The sequence below is a fragment of the Anolis sagrei genome, chromosome 1 (assembly GCF_037176765.1).
Source record: "Anolis sagrei isolate rAnoSag1 chromosome 1, rAnoSag1.mat, whole genome shotgun sequence".
Taxonomy (NCBI): Eukaryota; Metazoa; Chordata; class Lepidosauria; order Squamata; family Dactyloidae; genus Anolis; species Anolis sagrei.
Genome location: NC_090021.1, coordinates 126,736,236 through 126,756,772, shown reverse-complemented (window position 1 = coordinate 126,756,772; position 20,537 = coordinate 126,736,236). Strand labels below are relative to the sequence as shown.

At 37.7% G+C, this 20,537-nt stretch overlaps 1 protein-coding gene across 1 annotated transcript in view; it reads left to right on the top strand.

Moving 5' to 3' along the window:
* The window catches only part of COL21A1 (collagen type XXI alpha 1 chain), a 111,852-nt gene that overhangs the window by 74,304 nt on the left and 17,011 nt on the right, over positions 1-20,537 (top strand). Inside the window, exons 18-22 of the mRNA XM_060788089.2 lie at positions 9,014-9,058; positions 9,589-9,642; positions 15,486-15,539; positions 16,642-16,695; positions 19,672-19,743. Coding sequence (XP_060644072.2) covers positions 9,014-9,058; positions 9,589-9,642; positions 15,486-15,539; positions 16,642-16,695; positions 19,672-19,743 — 279 coding nt within the window. The remainder of the gene's footprint in view (positions 1-9,013; positions 9,059-9,588; positions 9,643-15,485; positions 15,540-16,641; positions 16,696-19,671; positions 19,744-20,537) is intronic.

Below are 20,537 nucleotides of genomic sequence, written 5' to 3'. Positions count from 1 at the left end.
GCAGGGATCTGTGGTGGCAGCAGTTATCCGAAATCAGATACAAACTACTGACCCAACCAACTCTTGCATTTCAAAAAAATGATGGCCAAGATCTTGAATGGGAAATGTTGGTCTAGTGCTGTACCTCTGATCCATCTTCCCAACAAAATCCCAAAACTGTCTTTAGGAATAGCCTTAAGACCTGGCTGTTCCAGTGTGCCTTTCCAGAATAGGAAACTCCTGGTTTTAGTCCCAAATGCACTTTGCTAGAGATTCAGGATTATCTGCACATTGCACCTACCTCCATATACCTCTACATATTACCTGTCAAGTTCAGCATTTTTAAATTTTGTCCATTACATTGGCCTGGCCTTTAGGTTTTAATTGCGTCATGGTGTTATTGTCCTATTGTTCTATTGTTTTGCTTGACGTTTATTATTTGCTTATGAGTTTATTATGTATTGTATGTTATTGATTGTCGGTGGCCTTGGCCTTTGTAAAGATTTTGTGGGGTATAAATAAAGTTAATAATAATAATAATAATAATAATAATAATAATAATAATATTTTAAAAGCAAGGCACCATATTAAGCAGGCCACTGAAAGGTGATGCATCCAGCATTTTGTGAGTGAACAGTGTGACAAGTAACAGCAGGTGGATTTCAGTAGGTCTTGGTGATAATGGCAATGTTCCAATGGTTGTAAATGCTTGGCAGCCATGATACTAACAGGAGCGGAGCGCAGGGAGCATACAACTCCTCTGCTGCACCAGCTCCACTGGCTGCCGATTTGCTACCGGGCTCAATTCAAAGTGCTGGCGCTGGCCTATAAAGCCCTAAACGGTTCTGGCCCAAGCTACCTATCCGAACGTATCTCTGCCCATCAGCCCGCCAGGACCCTAAGATCTTCTGGGGAGGCCCTGCTCTCTATCCCACCTGCTTCACAGGTGCGGCTGGCGGGGACGCGAGATAGGGCCTTTTCTGTGGTGGCCCCTCGGCTGTGGAATGCCCTTCCTATGGAGGTTAGATCAGCCCCCTCGCTAATGGTGTTTCGAAGAAGATTAAAAACTTGGATGTTTGAACGGGCATTCGGATAAACAGTGCAATGAATGCGATGATTACAGGAATGGAAATATGGACGATGAATTGGATTACGACTCTAGTTATGAGATGTATTGTGTTGTTTATTGTTGTGTCAATATTGTATACTATGCTCTTATGGTTTTAAATTGTATATCGTTGATTGACTTTTATCCCTGTTGTAAACCGCGTTGAGTCGCGTGTTGGGCTGAGAAACTGCGGTATACAAGTAAAGTAAAGTAAAGTAAGTAAATAAATAAATAAATGTGTGTACCAAAAGTTATAATTTGATAAGTCTAGCATATCACACTGTGAATATTGAATGATTTAGTTTAGCATTGATTTATTTTGCTTTCAAAGACTTTTGCAATATGCTTCCATAACCTTGGCTGTAGTTACATTGAAATCATTAATGTTTTCATTTTTCAGACAAACTTTAGGGCCACATAGAACCAGGAAGTCTAAAAACAAAACCCTCTTTGATTAAGCATGTTTGCTCTGTCTGACGAGGGGTGCATTTAGCAATTCACTTTTCTAGAAGATTGTTTTTAAATGCACTTAGTTACTCTAAATTATTAAATATGGTGTTTTCTGCATGTGTAATACCAAAAGATATTATGGTATATTAAAATCTAATACATTTTATTTATCATAATATTTAATGAATGACAACCCGTTCCATTAGATGCATGGGGTATTACTTCAATTACAGGATACACTCTGACATACCAGAGGACCTAGAACATCACAAAGCAAACATGTGATGTTTGTTTTGTGTTTTTGATTTTATTTTGTTGTAATACACTACTGGGCTTGGCCTCATGTAAGCTGTCCTGAGTCCCCTTTGGGGAGATGGTGGTGGGGTATAAATAAAGATTATTATTATTATTATTATTATTATTATTATTATTATTATTATTATTATTATTATGGTGGGCATATTTTGTTGGAAGCGGAAAAATGCAAGAGTAGATAACAGTCCTGTTGTTATAGGGGTCATATATGCTTGCATCGGTCAGTAGATAGCATGGCAATCAGGGATATCAAAACAATGAACATTAACAATCAGCTGTTAAATAGTAATGTATATTTCTTGCATTGGTATGCTGATTAAGACATAAATGAGAAGCTGCTATCTTTTTTTCCAATTAATATAAGTTGGAATCTGTCTTTGATTTTTTTTCATTCAAGCATAGCCACCCTATGGTCTTTCAAGATTACTCATAATTCCAGGCAGCACAATCCAGATAAATCTGGACTCTTTTAAAGCCCTATAAAGTATCAAAATAAACAAGAATGGCTTTCGATGGAAGAGCCTGAGCACTAGCCCACAGATGCATCTTAGCAATTCTGAGTACATGTTTAACTCATCCTTCCCAAACCAATGAAACTATAGCGTAGCTGGATTTTGCCCATCATTTGTAAATTGTGTGTGTGTGGGGGGGGGGGGGGGGGGGTTTCCAGCAGAAGGGTCTCGGACTGGAAAAGCAGGCTAGACATAGTACCAGCAGGAATAGTAAATAGGGATGCTGGCATTGTGATGAAACTTGAGAGCAAGAGGAGATATGGTTATTAGTGTTTTATCCAAGGGGTGATGTAATAAATATCCTCCCCCAAAAGCACTTTAACAATGTGGTATAAATGGCCCCTTTTAACATATATTCAAAAACAGTCCCATTTACAACAGTATAAATGCTATAAATTTTATAGCCTTCAGGTTGTAAAGAAAAATTGGACAGCAAGTTGAAACCATTCCTTTATTTGACAAGGAATAATTCTCCAAAGGACTTCCCCAAAGACTATTTCCCCACTATGCCTGTAAATAATGACTTATTCCATACTGTGTTTTTATAAGACTCACAGAGAGTGGCATTTTTCCCAGTTGCAGTTTTTCCAAAGATTCTGTTTTCCTTGGTGGTTTAACAATTGCATGAATAATCTGTTCCGTGCTAGGCTTTGATTATGGACAGGCATTTCTTATCATTTCAGTTTAATGCAACAATCAAAAAAACCATTTTTGTGCCATGGATAGAATTTATCAAGTATTAAAGAAAAGCTGAAAACGTAGAACAGACCTATTGATTCTTCACATTTTTATTGTGTTTATTATTTCACCCTTTGAATTTAACCTGTTATAATACATTGTCTGATTGTTTGAATGTAAGGATTTTTCAATGATTTTTTTAAAAAAAAATCTTTTAAATTGCTATTTAAACAAGGAAAAATATAAAGGAAGGTTTGAAGAAATATTTAAAAGATTTTAAAGTTCTTTTCCTAAATATGTTTCTATGAGCACATGTTATTCCGTCAACAAACAACACGTTTAGTTTATGAAACCAAGAAAACTATACTTAGAAAACAGAGTACAAGCTCAGTTTTGTAAACCCTTCTGTTTGACTAGACATCCGTTAGCTTTTGTAGTTGCTACTAAGTCTATGTCTCTAGGAACATAAGGTGAATGTGAGATTGCCATTATTCCAACAGCCTCTAAATCTTGTAATTTGGTTTCAAATTGTTCCATGCATTAGTCATTTATTATTTGTATTTGGAGTATCACCTAGATTGTTGAGATATCAAGAAGTGAGTCATGGAGATTCATTGATCTTCAGAAATTTTGAGAGGATAGATCTCATTTGTCTCTCTATTTGGGAGTATCCTGCCAATAGGGAGTTTTGGACTACATCTTTTCCCCACCCAATACCTCAAGGTGAGAAATTTCCCATTTTATCTGCTGATACACTCTCACACTGCTAGACCTAAATTCACCATCAGCCAACTGAGCAACATGGTTATCTGGGGGTCACTGTATCTGAACATCAGAGCAGATTAGTTCCAGCTAATTGGTATGGTAACCCCCGTGTCATTGGCTGCATATGCCTAAATCATGGATAAAAAATTGCATTATTCACAAAGAAGTTATGGAAGGCCTTGCTTTTTACTAATCTACACTGTAGCATCAATGGGGCTTGACATTATGGTTGTGCACAATTCCTTTTTTTCAAAACCATGATGTGTCTTTTAGCTAAGCTGGGCTTCCATTTTTCTGTTGCGAGCAAGCTTCTGAGAGATCAGTGATCTAAATTCTCAGTGCTGCTCGCAGCTCTGCAAGACTGGCCATGCTTTTTCACTCAAATAGCAATAAATAAGCAGTTTACTTTCTACACACTTAAGAAACTTCTTGCATTGGTGCTCTTCACATGATACAGGCTAGAGGTTTCTTACCATTTCCAGAGCGGTCATAAAATGAGGAGGTGATTTATATCTTTTTTTTAAGAATGGCTAATGCTCCATCAGGTAGTGTGACTCCCACTGAAATAAGTGTTTAGAAAGGGTGCCTTAACTCAGCTTCATTGAAAGGGTGTTAAGGGCAAACAATTCCAGAAAGATTGGTATCTGACGCCTTTAATCCAGGTCTTATAGAATCATAGAATTGGAAGAGACCTCATGGGCCATCCAGTCCAACCCTCTGGCAAGAAGCAGGAAAATTGCATTCAAAGCACCCCTGAAAGATGGCCATCCAACCTCTGTTTAAAAGCCTCCAAAGAAGGCCTCCACTTCATTGAAAGATAAAAGGGGAAAGGATCCCAGAAAGGGTGGTTTCTTAAATCTAATGCCTTTAACCCAGGTCTTATTGAAGGTTCTGAGGTGAAAGGATCCCAGAAAGGGTGGTTTCTTAAGACTGATGCCCTAAAAATGATGGAAAGGGGAGCATCCTAAATTTCTCATTGCTGCCAACAGGCCGGTTCTTCCTGGATCTTTCAGTTGCCTAATTGAAAAATGAATTTCCCCCAACCGAATTAGGGAGGCTCCTGAAAAACCAATCTGGGGGTCCACCAAAATCCGTATACTGAAAACAAAATGGAGTTAAACCAAAATGCACAACCCTACCTGACTTTAAGTGTCATGGCTCAATGTGAAAAATTCATGAAAATTTCACTTTTGCAGAGTCTTTGGTCTTATTTATTTGCTTATTTATTAACTTTAGTTATACCATGTCTGTCTCCCAATGTGGACTCAAGGTACTAAAAGCCACACAAACTAATCACAACTCAAACCAAAGCAAATGCAAAAATGTATGTATATATGTATGTATGTATTTATTTGTTTATCATGTCAGAAGCGAACCAAGGGTACAGTTGGTAGTGTATTTAAAAATACAAACAAAGTTCTAAAAACTTGGCATTATACCAGAAGCGACTTGCAAAATTCAAAAATTAAGAACTATTAAATAGTACTTTGTGACTATAAAGTTAAAATATAGAAGATATAATAAATGCAACTAAATTACATATAAAACAAACAATTTTTCCCTTTCTATTGAAGTGAATATTTAACAATTCCTTAATCATCTTCTGACAATATTTGCTCAACCAGATGGCTTATCCTACTTAAGGATTCTTCAGATCATATATTTTTTATTGTTTCAATAGTGGAAGAAAATTCCACTTTCCTCCAAGACCATTTTCTTTCCTGGATCTCTCAGTCTCCACCCTCCACTTCTGGATTTCTTAAGTTATCTGTTTGAGTTTCACTCTACAGTTCGAGAACCTTCACTATATATAGAACATTCAGCATGGAGCTCCTGCCAACCATTCTGTGTTCTGGTTGCTCCCTTGCCAGTTGTCTGTTAAAGTAAGGAAAAGGAGTTATGTAACAAGGAAATTCAGTTTCGAAAGGAAAAGTGAATGTCATTAGCCTTCTCAGTAGTAATCCATCCAGATGTTCAGCAGTTCTACCTCCCCCCCCCCCCTGAATTGTTCTTCATACAAATTCACCATGTGATTTACAACATTAGAATCTGATATGGAAACTTAGTAAGAAACTTAGTAAGACAATGATTTGTACAGTTATCTGGGAGGCAGTAACTCATTAAACAAACACTTTGTTTTGCTGTTGCCAGTAATCTTACCCCTGTTTTTAGTTATGCTAAAAAACTAACAAGGATTTCTGGTTGTTGTAGGTTTTTTGGGTTGTATGGCTATGCTCTAGAAGCATTCTCTCCTGACGTTTCGCCTACATCTATGGCAGGCATCCTCAGAGGTTGAGGGGTCTATTGGAAACTAGGCAAGTGAGGCTGACATCCTGAATGATGAATTGTATATCTCTGATTCTGTTCTGTATTAATAGCACTTCTCCTAAGTTGACAAATCTAAATGGCTTTGAGAGTGGCGGCAGTGCCAGAGGGGAAAATGGCTAAAGATCAATAGTGCAAAGGAAGGAAGGCAAAGTGGTAAGAAGTAAAAGCCACTAGCTCTTAATACCCAATTTCTCCCATGCATGGTTTTTGATCATGTCTGTGAGTTAACTTCTATTGGTCTGTCCATTCAGCTATCTGTCCTTGAGGGCACGATGCTCTGGAATGACTGGCTTGGCAATTACATGTGCCACTGGTTAGGGGATTGTTTCAGGCATCCCTTCCAGAGTGTCTGACTCTAAGGCAGTGTTTCTCAACCTTCTTAATGCCGCACCCCCTTAATACAGTTCCTGATGTTGTGGTGACCCCCAACCATAACATTATTTTTGTTGTTACTTCACAACTGTAATTTTGCTACTGTTATGAATCGTCATGTAAATATCTGATATGCAGGCTTATTTTCATTCACTGGACCAAATTTGGTACAAATACCTGATAACAGCTAAATCTGAACACTGATGGGATTGGGGAGAACTGATTTTGTCATTTGAGAGTTGTAGTTGCTGGGATTTATAGTTCACCTACAATCAAAGGGCATTCTGAACTCTACCAACGATGGAATTGGGCCAAACTTCCCACACAGAAAAATATTGCTGTGTTTTCCGATGGTCTTTGGCGACCCCCCTGACACCCCCTCAGGGGTCCCAACTTGGTATTTTACTTCTTGTTGATTTTGGTTACTTGAATTCCTGACCTGCTATAATGACTAGTAGACTGGCTGACAACTTCCTGCTTGTTTCACCTTTCATCTTGCTGAATAACTTGTGGACTGAACTAATTACCCAAAAGATCTTGCCTTACAACCATCTGACTCCTGGGCCATTTGGTGACTGGGGAATAGGGAAAAACATCCCAAACTGTGAAGATGCTCATGAAAACCATACCGTTGCATATGAAAGTTGGAGATGAATCAATAGATCCTGAAACACTGTCTTTGTTTTTCAAGGCCACATGCAGGGATTGCTGAATTCTGCACTGTTGTGCACTTATTCATTTGTCTGTATAAACTAGGGATAGGAACTATATAATACATAGGTTTATGTGGCCCTCAAAGATGATATATCTAGACTCTGGAACCTCTCCCACAACCCCACAAAAGAAAGAAAGATCATTGTGCTTGGCAAAGACATCAAGAGACCCTATTTATATCTCTGTATGTTTCCTTGGAGGGACAGTGCAGTGTGCAGGAACCTTGAAGTGGGAAATGGAACAGTGACCAGTTGACCCTTTGTGGGTTCCAATTCCAGTTGTACACAATATCATGCATGAAGAGATTTTGTCTGTCTTGTTAATATCCCTCACATGATGCAATGCATGAGGTTAAATCCTGAGTCCCTGATCAATATTTCCAGTACACAATAGTTCCTCCTCAAGAGACATAATTATCACAAGCCAGGGTTTCCACTTTACATATCTCTGATCCAACTTGCCTTTTCAATAGTAATTTGAACAAGCAGTCTCTGTTTGTGGTTAGCAGTTTGTGTGATTGGCTCATAAGCCCTGGGAGGTTACCTCATTTAGTCATCAGAAATGTAGTGTGAGAATAATTCTGTACAGTAACATCAAATGATCCTGTAAAAGATACATGCAGTACTTTTCTCAGTATTTTTCTGCCAATTGTCTTCATGGTGTAGGAGGGAAAAGTCACACACAAAACCTTGCTCTTATGGCAGTGGAAATTATTATTTTTTTAAAAAAAGAAAGAAAATCCTCCTTGGATTTATAGGAACGATTTACTCAAAAACATTCTAATAGAAAAATAAAAACTACCCCCCCCCCCCAAAAGAAAAGAAAAACCAGTTTCAGATGAGCCAGAAAGGACCAATATTGTTGAACAGGGATAAAGTAATATTCAGACATTGAAACCCTTTAGGCATTTTAGACAGTTGACATTCTCAGTCTCATAGAAAGACAATAGCAAACCTTCTCTGCCAAGAAAACACCATGATGGACTCACATTAGGGTATTCAGAAGTTAGAACCAATTTGAAAATAAACAACAAGCTTTTGATTGCCCCTGGAGGACAGACTACTCCTTAGACTCAACCTGGAGGGCTAGATGTCCTCCAGATATCTGTAGTTGACCACTCCTATGTTCTGGCATCACCTGGCCCATTTATCTATGCAGAAGAAAGTCAAGAGTATAAAGTGGTGAGCAAAGAGTCTTGGTCAGATCCTGGAGATGCCGATCCTAACAGAAACAGACTGAACACTAACATTGCTTTGCTTGACCTATGGTTTTCCAGATGGCACTAGGTGAGGGAGGCCAAAGACAACCACAGCCCAGGGAAGCACTCCCAAAGCCAATGTCCAAGTCCCGAGCAGTCTTTGCTTCCCTGCTCTGATTGGGAACAGAAGAGGGGTATTGAAACTGTCTTGAGTTGAAAACTGGAAGTTGCAGCACATTCCCCAATTTGGATAAGAAACTGTATGAAAAAGGTTTCACGCACAAAATAGAGATTTCATCTCACTGTAACAATCCAACATAATCAGATTTCATTCTGATGCAAAACACTTTTTATGATATGATCAATAAAACTTTATAAACTCTAGTAAACACATTGGGTGAAAGATATTACTCGATGTGATGCTTTGGGAAAAGACATGAATGACTTTACAGTGTGTGATATCATCTTGCATCATAGTCACAGCAGATGTGTATATGCCCATTTCTGGCCAATGAGTGTCTTTCTGTCAGCCTTGTATGAGAAATGTCAATGGGTTTTACTTACTAAGTTTACATATCTTTCCATTTTTTCAAGGGAATTCCTGGGATTCCTGGAATGCAAGGAATAAAAGGAGAAAAGGTATTTATAAGGATATGGTGTAGACCCTTAACCATTTTTATTATTCTCTACATAATAGACAAAATGTTGGCCATATATTTCTGTCAAAACCAACTTATGGCCTTGAAAGTGTTATAAGGATGCCTGAAATTACAGAAGATGGACTTGGTGTGTGATAAAGCTGCCTTGAGGCCATTTTATAGGTTCCAGAGAAATGTTGGAAATTGAGCCCTTTGCTTCTCATATTTTGGTTCTCTCAACATCATTCACAAGAGATGTAGACACTGTATCTTGTGAAAATGCATGACTCATTCCTGCTGCTACTTGTTGGCTGCTCTGCAGTCGCAGAGGAGGCCTTCAGTGAGGGCTATGGATCAAATTTAGCATCTGGTCTACCTCTTTGAACAGAATCAATAGGAATGCAATTTTCACCTGCTGTTCTTCTAATTCTCTGATACTGCTTTTATTTAAAGTGCAATTTACGCTAACTTTGTCAGACACAGATATGTGGAATGTATTTTAAATCTGTTGGGTTTTTTCTTCAATTTTAGGGTGAAGTTGGACCACCTGGACCAGAAGGAACAAAAGGATCACCAGGGACTCCTGTAAGTTCATTTGACCGTTTGTGTGTTGAGTAGTCTTTGAGTAGAATGATAAGACTGCAACCAGCAATGTAATGTGAAAGAAAGAAATCTGTCCAGTGAATACTATATATTAATTAATACCTGTGTGTCTGTATTTTTGGCCAAGGTCCTACATCAGGAGAGATATCTTAAAGTTCTGACACATTTTCCTCCTGCAGGAACCCTTCCATGGCTATTTAGAGGCCATGGGAGTGTGCAGGATGGCTGAGTAGCATTTGGCTATGTAGCTGTAACCAGATGTGCTAAGATACAATCATCTTCTAGGACCTTCAGAAGATTCCTGGAGATGTACAGGAAGAAGAATTGTTTAAAGCGACAGACAATGCAGTCACCGTTGCCTGGTTTTGGTCAAAAATTATTTAGCCGCTTTTGCTCCTCCTGTTTTCATCAGTTTCATACTTATGTATGCAATGCTTTTGACACAAAATAAATATACTCACATAGCCAGATGCTTCTCCAATGCCCCTTACTCTCCATAGGCCTGTAAATGGTTACGTTAGTGGAGAGGAGAAAGCATGGAAGACCCAAAATCTCTCCTTGCACTTTACTATTGTTCTGTATCCAAATCTATAATGATTTATTTGACCCTGCTCTATCCTTACTACTGCCATATGACCTATGCACTTCAGTTACCAACCCTATTTTTGAATTGTTGTTGTACCAGTCCGCCCACCCGTTACAAGAAATTAATTATATTTTGGTTGTTGGTTTTGATGCCTGTTTATATTTATTGCAATATTGCCATAATGTTGTTGTTGTATTTCATATTGTATTTTATTGTGTTATGCTTTTAACTCTGTTGATCGGCCTTGGCTCCATGTAAGCCGCCCTGAGTCCCTTCGGAAAGATAGAGGCAGGGTACAAAAATAAAGTTATTTTTATTATTGTGGCTGTTTACATGAAAAATTCCCGTGCAATGACAAAGAGAGAGAGGAGGAGGCATAAATTGGATTAACCCCTAAATACATCACTAATAGAACATTTTATATTTTGAAAAATATTTTATAGAAATTATGGTAAATCAAACAAATGGGGGAAGTGTATAGTATGGATGTGATAGAAAGCATTTCGTTGCCTCAAGAAATATAATAACGTTATGTTGAAAGTACAAAAGTATTACATAAGGCATTTAGTTCATTGTATATGGATGCATTTTAGAACAGAACAAAATGAGATAAAGACAGCCCTCAAGTTACAAACATCCAACTTGCAAATAACTCAAAAATGGGGGTGGAGACAACAGGAAGTGAGAGGAAATTTACCCCAGGAATGGAAATACTTTCTTGAAAGCATTATCATGGGGAAAAGGTGCCTCCACTGAAGCTTTCTCGCTAATCTTTGTTTCAACAACAAGCCAATTTTTTTCAAGATCCAATCATCACAGGGACAGAAAGTGAGGTGAAATCTTCTGCCTAGGCACACAGACAGCAAAGCAAGCACCACAGGGGTGTTAACCCTTCCCTATGCTATCCAAAGCTAAGAAATCTATATATTTGAATGGAGTTATATTTTAAAAATGTGCCTGTTCTGTCTTACAAACAAATTCAACTTAAAGATAAACCTACAGAACCCTATCTTGTTTGTAACTTGGGGATTGCCTGTATTAGAAATACAAAGGGAACGTTATAGACATACTGTTCTAAATTCTGGCAGATACAGATTGGATGCTGAGTACAAACTAAATGAAACGCCTTCCTTAAAAGAGGAATCCATTTGTTATGCTAAAGAGTATTTCTAAGAATTGCATGTTAGTTAAAAGGACCTGTGTTGCCCAGTTATTACGGAACTTGAAAATGCCTATTGTTTCCATCATATTAAGTTCTTTTATAACTATGAGGCGCCTCTGTTCTGATCTGTTAATAACTTCCACCAATGTTTATTTTTGCCAGAGTGGATGGTTTTAATTTTCAACAGATGGTGGGCCTCACCAGTGTAGTTCAGAATTGATGGCAAATGAGGTTTCTTTCATTTCTTTGGCTGTGAGAATAATTTTGGAGGATATTTCCTCTTTGAATTGAAGCTCAATCAGTTTGATAGCTCCTGAGTTATGGGTTCTGTTTGAATTATTTATAGGAGACTCTCTTAGTTGAAGCCAGCAGCTTTGATTTATATATGCCAGCCAATGTAATATGGCTGTGAATTTCATCCGCTAACCTGGAAGTGCTGTAACTAGCATATGAGTCAGTGACCCCAGTGCAGACATGATTCCTACTGTTTCCCAGCCAAGCAAATGGAAACTGGTATTATATAATGGACTTCTGTATTCCTTACTTCCATTGTGAGTTGCTTTATTTGTTCCTGGTTGAGATTTATTGTGATGCACTTCGATATTTGCATTGGTACTGGTGCAATTCATTGTATACCATTGTATACCACCGGGATTGTGGCACAGCTGGCTGAGTGTCAGCTGCATTAAGATCACTCTGACCAAAAGGTCATGAGTTCGAAGCCAGCCCGGGCTGGAGTGGGTGTCCAGCCATTGTGTAGCCCGTTGTCGACCTTTGCAACCCGAAAGACAGTTGCATCTGTCAAGTAGGAAAATAAGGTACCACCTTGTGTGGGAGGCTAAATTTAACTAATTTATGAGGCCATAAAGAAAAAAGACTCCGGGGAATGTGGAATGCGAAAGAACTTCATCGGTGTCGTTGATGGACGATGAAAAGCAGCAGCTCCCCTGGCGGCCAGAAAAAAGTTAAATAGCCTCGGCCTATTTGTCTGTTAAATGTTGTTTGTCAAACTGGCATTGAATGTTTGCCATATATGTGTTTACTGTAATCCGCCCTGAGTCCCCTGCGGGGTGAGAAGGGCGGAATATAAGAATTGTAAATAAATAATAAAATTTCAATATAAGAGCCGACTGTAGCTGTCATTGGTAAAAACATTCTTGCTCTAGTTTTACTACAATCCAAGGGAAGAGTTCATGAGAGGGGAAGTGTAGGGATGGATTCAGCACCAAGTCTGCACTAAGCAAATACAGATTGAGCATCCCTTGTAAAGAATTCAAAAATCCAGATACTCCAAAATCCGCAATTGTCTTCATAGATGGCTGAAATAGTGACATCTTTCTGTCAGTGAACATAAACTTAGTTTCACGTACATCATTTACAACACTATGGATAAAATACCACTTTGAGTACCCCCAGGGATGAGAAAGGCGGTATATAAATACTGTAAATAAACTGTTAATACCTTAAACCATCATTGCCATTAAGGCCCTAAACAGCTCAGGTCCAGGCTATTTGACCGATATCATCTCCTCCTACAAACCAACTCGGGCACTGCGGTCATCAGAGGAGGCCCTGCTCTTGGTCCCACCCCCATCTCAAGCACAGCTGCTGAGAACAAGAGAGAGGGCCTTCTCCATGATCATCCCCCAAACCATTATTGTATTTGAGCCTTGTCACACCATATTTGCTGAGTTAACATCACTGGCCACTCAATCAACTCACATATCTTGGTGAACCTTTGTTGCCTTCTGTAAATTAATGCAAATGTTTTATGTTTACATTTTATGTTAGATATAATTTTTGATAGGATATGTTTTGCTTAATCTATAGATATCATGTTATAAGTTGTTTTTCATATTTGGAGTTATTTTAGGTTATTATGTTTGCATTTGTTGTTGTTCTGAGGCATTGAATATTTACCTTTTTTGTTTGTTGGAATCCACCCTGAGTCCCCCTCAGGGAGATAGGGCAGAATATAAATAAAGATTATTATTATTATTATTATTATTATTATTATTATTATTATTATTAAATTATCCTCATACTATATGTTTAAGGTGCATATGAAACAAAAATGAATTTTGTGTTGAGAGTTGGACCCCATCTCTATTCTGTATGTATATGTGAACACATGTATTCCAGAATCTGAAAAAAAATCCCAAATCCCTAATGCTTCTGGTCTGAAGCATTGTGGATAAGAAATCTCGAGTCTGTAAATAGATTCCCTAATTCTGAACTACCTTCATGATATAGAATTTTTTTGTTAGAATATATTCCAAAGGACTAAATCCGTCACTGTAGTATATATAAGGGCTACCAATAAAATTTGACTTATACATCTTTATTAATTCGTAACCTTCTTGCACTATGTGGCAACTCACATATCAACATTTTTTTCTATAGAAAGCAGGGAGTCGTTTTTTATGGATAAGAACTCCAGCTATCCAGGCATTGTTTGTGGATGTTCAACTTTTGCCAAGCTTTGTATGTCTTTCTTTCAGTTACCAATTGCTGGCTGCTATGTTTGAAATGTGTTTGTTGTAATGTTAGGACTGCAATGTGATGCAGTTTCAAAGCAGGAAAAAGTTATTCAGGGGCAGCTGTGTTGGCAGGACAGCAAAATCCAACAACATTCAAAATCTACAAACAGCATTAATATTTTGGCCCAGCTCCAAATCATAAAAATACATTATGAAAGTTTTCAAAGCTTCAGTCTTCATCTCAATGAAGCTTGTGATAAGTGCACTCCCAATGTATGAGAAATCTGAATATTGTGGGTCAAACTATATTGTATAGTTCGTATATTTTTCTTCAAATCGTAAAATACATCTGCTTGTCAAAGCACATGCTTTCTTTTACCTTTGCGCTTTGTTTTATGATTTGAAATTAGAAGAGAAAATTAGTTTAATATGCAGCCTGATCATAGAAGCATATATTCAGAGGAATCACCACTGGAGAGGGAAAATTTGTGAAATACTTGGAATATCCTTGCTCCTTAACATCTACTATGACCCTTTGAGTGGGATTTTCCTACTGTGAGTCATACGGTTTGCTCCAGAAAAGAACAGATGGGAGTCCTGTTGACAGTTCAGATGTAATACATAAGGGGAAATCTGCAATAAATAATTGTTAAGTAACAATTACCCCATTATTTTTGCCAGTTTCAATCATTTATTGATTTATCCTCCTTGAGTATGGCCAACTTTCAAGCATAGGCAGTAATTGCTTGTATCTGTTTGTTTTTTCTTCTTCTATGTTAAATTGTTGATTCATTGTTTAGTTTCAAATGTGAAGCTTGCACATACTGTGAAAATGATATGTGTGAAGTACTGAACTCATGAGAAATGACATTCTCTAGAACTTCTTCTGAGTAAATAGAATTAACTCTTATGATCTTCTAAGGATGATAGAGAGATCCATATTTCATTATTTATATACCACTTTATCTACCCAGAAGTGTACTCCAAGTGGCTTCCTCAAGTCTTGTTCTAAATCAGTAAAAAGGCTGGTATTTAATACGTGAGTGTGTGTATGCGTGTGTATACAAACACACACATTTAAAATATTTGTATCCCATCTTTCTACCTTTAAAAAGAGTCAGTTACAGTTTATACTGTAAAATGAAGAATATTAAGAGAAACTGAGAAAAAGATGTTACAATAGAAATGAATTTCTCCATTTTTCAATTTGCATTTATTTAGATTTATGTAAAACACCACATAGTTCTTGGAGGAAAAGTAGCAATATATATATAATCAGTGTTCTGTATTCACAGATTCTGTTTCTATGGATTAAACCATCAACATTTTCAAAAATATTTCATCAATCCAAAAAGCAAACCTTAATGTTGCCATTTTTATATAAGGGTCACCCTTTAGCTACACTATTGTATATAACGGAACTTGAGCATAATTGGATTGTGGTATCATTGGGGCATTCTAGAACCAAACTCTGCTAGTCCCACTGTATTGCTTGTGGTAGTTCTCCCAAATGTCCATCCCTTCCTTAGTTTTAAATATTTTGAGTTTGGTTTCTCTTATTCATCACAGATGCATAATTTTGATTTTTCTTCCATAGGGTTTGCCTGGACCTGAGGGGTCATTAGGTCTACCTGGCGGACCTGGGACTAAGGTATATTTTTCAACTTTACTTGTATGCTTCTAGCTGAGTGCCTCATAGTTTTAATTTTTGCACACAGGAATGAAACATATAAGGATAAATATTGGTTATAGCATGTTGAACTTGATTTTTGGTGTCATGGAAAAATGTGGAAAATATGTGGAGCAATAGCCAGCATCCGAAGCAAAAGCCTCTTTCATGTATATATACAGTTGCAGATGTATATGCTCACATGCCCAAGCTGCTTATACAGACAATTATTGGGGGGGGGGGGGAATGGGGAACAGCATAGTCTCAGGGATGGAAATACAATACAGGGCTGTTCCTTCTTCACTGGACGCACCTGTTCACATATTGAACATATGAAAGGAGCAAACTGGATGTAGCAATTTCATCATCGGGTTGTTGTAGGTTTTTTCAGGCCATATGGCCATGTTCTAGAGGCATTTTCTCCTGATGTTTTGTCTGCATCTGTGGCAAGCATCCTCAGAGGTAGTGAGGTAGTCTTCATCATTCTCTCATAAACCCCCCCCCCTATACTTTATCTCATATTTCTCTTGATATTTACTCACACCGAGATTTTATCATTTTACTGCTGCACTTGTGGAGTTCATGGAGAAGGACTAACTCCACAACTGTATCACAGTGACGTATATAGCAGTTGCAATTTTCTATATGAGGCAAATAGAAAATTGTATCACTTGGAATTCTAAAAAAGAAGGCCAGGATCCAATTGGGTACTTCCTCTTTGATTCCACTTTGGCTTCTTTCAGACTAGGTTTCCCCTCCTCATGACGCCTTCATGTGTCCTAACACCTACTTTATGATATTGGGGCATCAAATTGCTGCTGACTGTAAAGCCGACTGTAAGCCAGCTTGAGTTACCTTCAGGCTGAGAAAGGTGATATACAAATATGGCAAATAAATACTACTCTGGGTTTCTTGGGCTTATCCAGAAATATTTGTAAATTAGAGACCGTAAGGGAAAAGGGCCACCAAGGAAACATTGAGAGCCAATTGAATTTGTGGCTCATCTTAGATGTGTTTTAACAGATAGCTTATTGAAGTCATGTTTAAATTTCTCCATCAACTGATTAAACTCATATATTCACAGGGCAGCAAAGGTGAACAGGGACTACAAGGGAAACCAGGACCATCAGGTGTAAAGGTAAATGTGGCTGAGTTTCAATTTGTAACAATATCATTAGGGTTGGAGTATCATGGATTGAATAATATGAAGGTGGTTTGCTTGTTTGGTACATTGGTTCAAGTTTCACCTTTAAAAAATTAGTGATTCATTAAAAATCAAGAATACTGCCACACCGATTTATAGTAGTCAGGAAACAGAAACTTAAACACCCATCTGTGAGATAAAACTCATGAGCATATGACTTTCTAGATCAATGGTGAGTCATCATCATAGGTTATCCCTCATGGCCAAGTATGATTATCTTCCAAGGGTAGAGTCTTGGCAGTAGGTCCATAAATGACTGTAGAGACCTATTCTGGATCTGCATGGTCTTTTGCAGCGAGGATATATATATTTCTAGATGGAAGGCAGTCCCAAGAAGGGTTTGCTTGATATGCCTTCTTCCTGGCACCTTTCTCCTTTTTGCTGTCTATACGTGCATCCTCAAAATCCACAGGACTGTTGGTAACAGCTGGCCTCCAGTTAGAATGCTCACATGGCAGGGCTTCCCAATTCTAAGTGTTTATTCCAAATTTTTAAAGTTAGCTTTAAGTTTATCTTTAACCTCTTTTGCTGTGAATACAGTAATGACTCCACAACCCTTTCTTTTACACAGTTAAATGATCTCTCTTAACCATGGTAGATCATTACACCATGACTAACCTTGATTCTTACATAGCAGATTTTTCCTTCACATGTTATTAATGTGAAGGGGTATGCATGTTGAAAGGAACTGTGGAGCCAACTTGTTAGGTTTGTGTGACGTTGCAAGGTTTTCATGCATAGTTCCTTATATATAGAAGCTTTCCAGATGCTGGAACTTTTTGTGATTAAGTTTCCAGGACCCACATAAATCTCCACTAGTCTTTTACTGTGTTTTTATTCCTTCCCACATGTTACACATAGGGAAGCTCTGTTTGCTCTCCCAACCCTAGGATGTGTATACTCCTTCACACTAGCATTTCAGTATTGAGAGTGTGACTCCAAGCATAAACCACGCATCTACATTCTAAATGTTTTGTGTTGTCATTCTGGCGTTGTTCAATTTCAATCACCTTTCAACCTCAGAGTGTGATTTCCTTCTATAAATGTTCCTTCTGGTAATAAGGTTTAGTTCAAACATAACAGGCAACCCTGGGGCTAAACCAAGAGTGGGAATTATGTGATCCTCCAGAAGTTGTTGGCCTGCAATTTCCAGCAGACCCTAGTCAACATAGCCAGTGATGGGGGATGTTGGAAAGTATGTTCCACAAAGAAAAAAGAGACATGTCACAAGAAGCTGAAAACTAGTCTGGATTAGCTGAAATGCTTTGTCTTAAAAAAAAAATAACACTAATAAAGACCATCTTCGGTTGTGCTCCTTTTCTCCTTTTTCTTCTTTTGTTTTCTTTTTTAAAAGAAAACAGCAGGAAGACTATATGAATCCCAGGCTTGGCCTAAATCCATAGTTATGCTTTCCTAGAATAGAGTCACCGAAATGCGTGGGCTTTGTTAATCACAGTTAATCAAGAATGCATTTAGCCCATGCTTCTTGCTATGGCAGTAGTTCCCAACTTTTTTTTGACCAGGGCCCACTTGACCAGGGCCCACATTGACCAGGGTCCACTTTGACTAGGGACCACTTGAATGGGGACCACTTTGACCAGGGACAACTCTCCAACATTAGTACCAAAAAGGGGTGAGGCTAGTTCTGCAGCTGAAATAAATAAAATAAAAATAAAGAGGAAAGAGGTCCATAGACCGGATTTTCATTCTTGCAGGTTGAGAACCACTGTGCTGTGGGAATGAATTGTGGTGAATCACAAATTTCCAGATTCCTTCCTTTTGTGCCTGTTAGGAAAGGACTGATGATTTCTATATTAGATTTCTAGTTCCCAAATGGGATACAGAACAAAACTGTATTAGATTTTTTTTTCCAGATTCTGATTTGTTCTCAGATCATATTTTAAGCAATCCAACGTTTGAAATGAGTGTTTTGTCCAATGTAAACATTCATTCAGTTGTATAAAGTAACATAGATTCTTTAAGATCAGACATTGTACTTACAGTATGGGGCCACAATTACCATTTGTGTATTATGAGACCAGCATTTATTAAGGTAATTCAGATATTGAGGTAGGAAATGTGTAGGAAGGGAAATGAGAAAGCAAGGAGGTGGTTAATTCTTCCTTAGCTTACTAACTTTTCCTTATAAATATCCCCTTCTTCCAACTTTATGCACTGCTCAAAGTGCCATGAATATCTTATAATGTGCCATTTCAGGCAACTGAATTGCTTTGTAGACACAAATCGATTCCCTGATCCAGAGGTGGAAATCATGTGGACTTCCCAGTGTTGGATTGCAACTACTAGTAGCTCTATTCCACATTGCCAGAGATGAAGCTTGCTGGGAGTGGCAGGCGAATTGCTTCTGGAGGTCCAACTAATTTCGATACCCTCTTTGAAAAGTCTTGTCAAGCCTCTCTCTTCCACTGGAGTGAATTGAGAGTTTATTGTCTGCACACATTGGATAGAGATTGTAATTGCTTTTATTCATTTAAAATGTTTTTTTTTTTTAAATGGTCCTTTTAAAACATTTTCATTTAGTTTGGAAGGATTACATTAGCAGCATGTGACTTCATGCAACTCCAGGCTGGATTGACAACAGGGCATTTTAGAAATAGTTCAGCACCCTTAATAATAATAATAATAATAATAATTATTATTATTATTATTATTATTATTTATATATGAATATTTTCGTGGTATAAGAAATCCTTTTAAAATGAGCATGTTGGGGATTTTCAAGCAAGCTTGCTTCTTTTGCAATTCAGTCCTATATAGGGCTCCTTAGATGTAGAGGCCACAGTTTAATAGGGCATATATATGTGGTTACAACTTAAGTATGGCAAAGCGATGCATACTTTAATCATCTATTATATAATCTCAGATTTATGGAGCTGTTGTATTATTCAGGGAGAATATGGTCGACCAGGTACTCCAGGGGAACCAGGCTATCCCGGGATACCTGGCACACCAGGTTTGAAGGTATGTCACTATCTACTACCATTTAATGTATTCTGATATATGTAGTACAAACATGTTGATAATTATTTTCACACCCACTGTAATGAAACTTTAAGGTGAAGCTGTGTTCTTTTTATAATGTCCTTCATGAAGATCTAGAAAGGAGGTAGCAATAGCAATTATCAAAATCTATAAATGTGGAGAAGAAAAAATGTTGTGATGGAGGTCAGTAACTAAATTCTAGTTTGATCTTCTGCAACCTTATCTGTGCCAAAGAAATGATTATTTAGAGACTATAGAAATCTACATTTTATAAGGTTTCCAAAATTCCTCCATGCTCACTCCATTCTGCTCTACAGCGGGGCTTCTTATACGTTTTCACTCATGACCCCTTGTGATCCAATTTTTTTTACGTGACCTCAGGTATACAGACATCTGAAATAGGGTTAATAATCAAACATTTACTGGTAACAAATCCGCATTTTCAAGACTTGCTAAATAGGCTGATTTTTCTTTTTAGGACGTACAGCTGAAGCATCTTCTGTAGAGTCCATTGTAAACACAAAAGAATTACAAAAATGTTTAAAACAGCCACTGGGTGATATTGAGAAAACTTCAACTATTATCAATTTTTTGGATCCCAACCTTAAGCTGAGGGGACTCCATTTAGCATTGGGACACACATGAGAAGTTATGATATAGAGCATTCTATTGTCTTGATAAAAGCATTATATAGTAATTTAAACCATTAGTTTAAATCATGTTGTCCAATGTTGAAGCTAGTGGATTTTGGATAATCATCACCATTTTCTGAG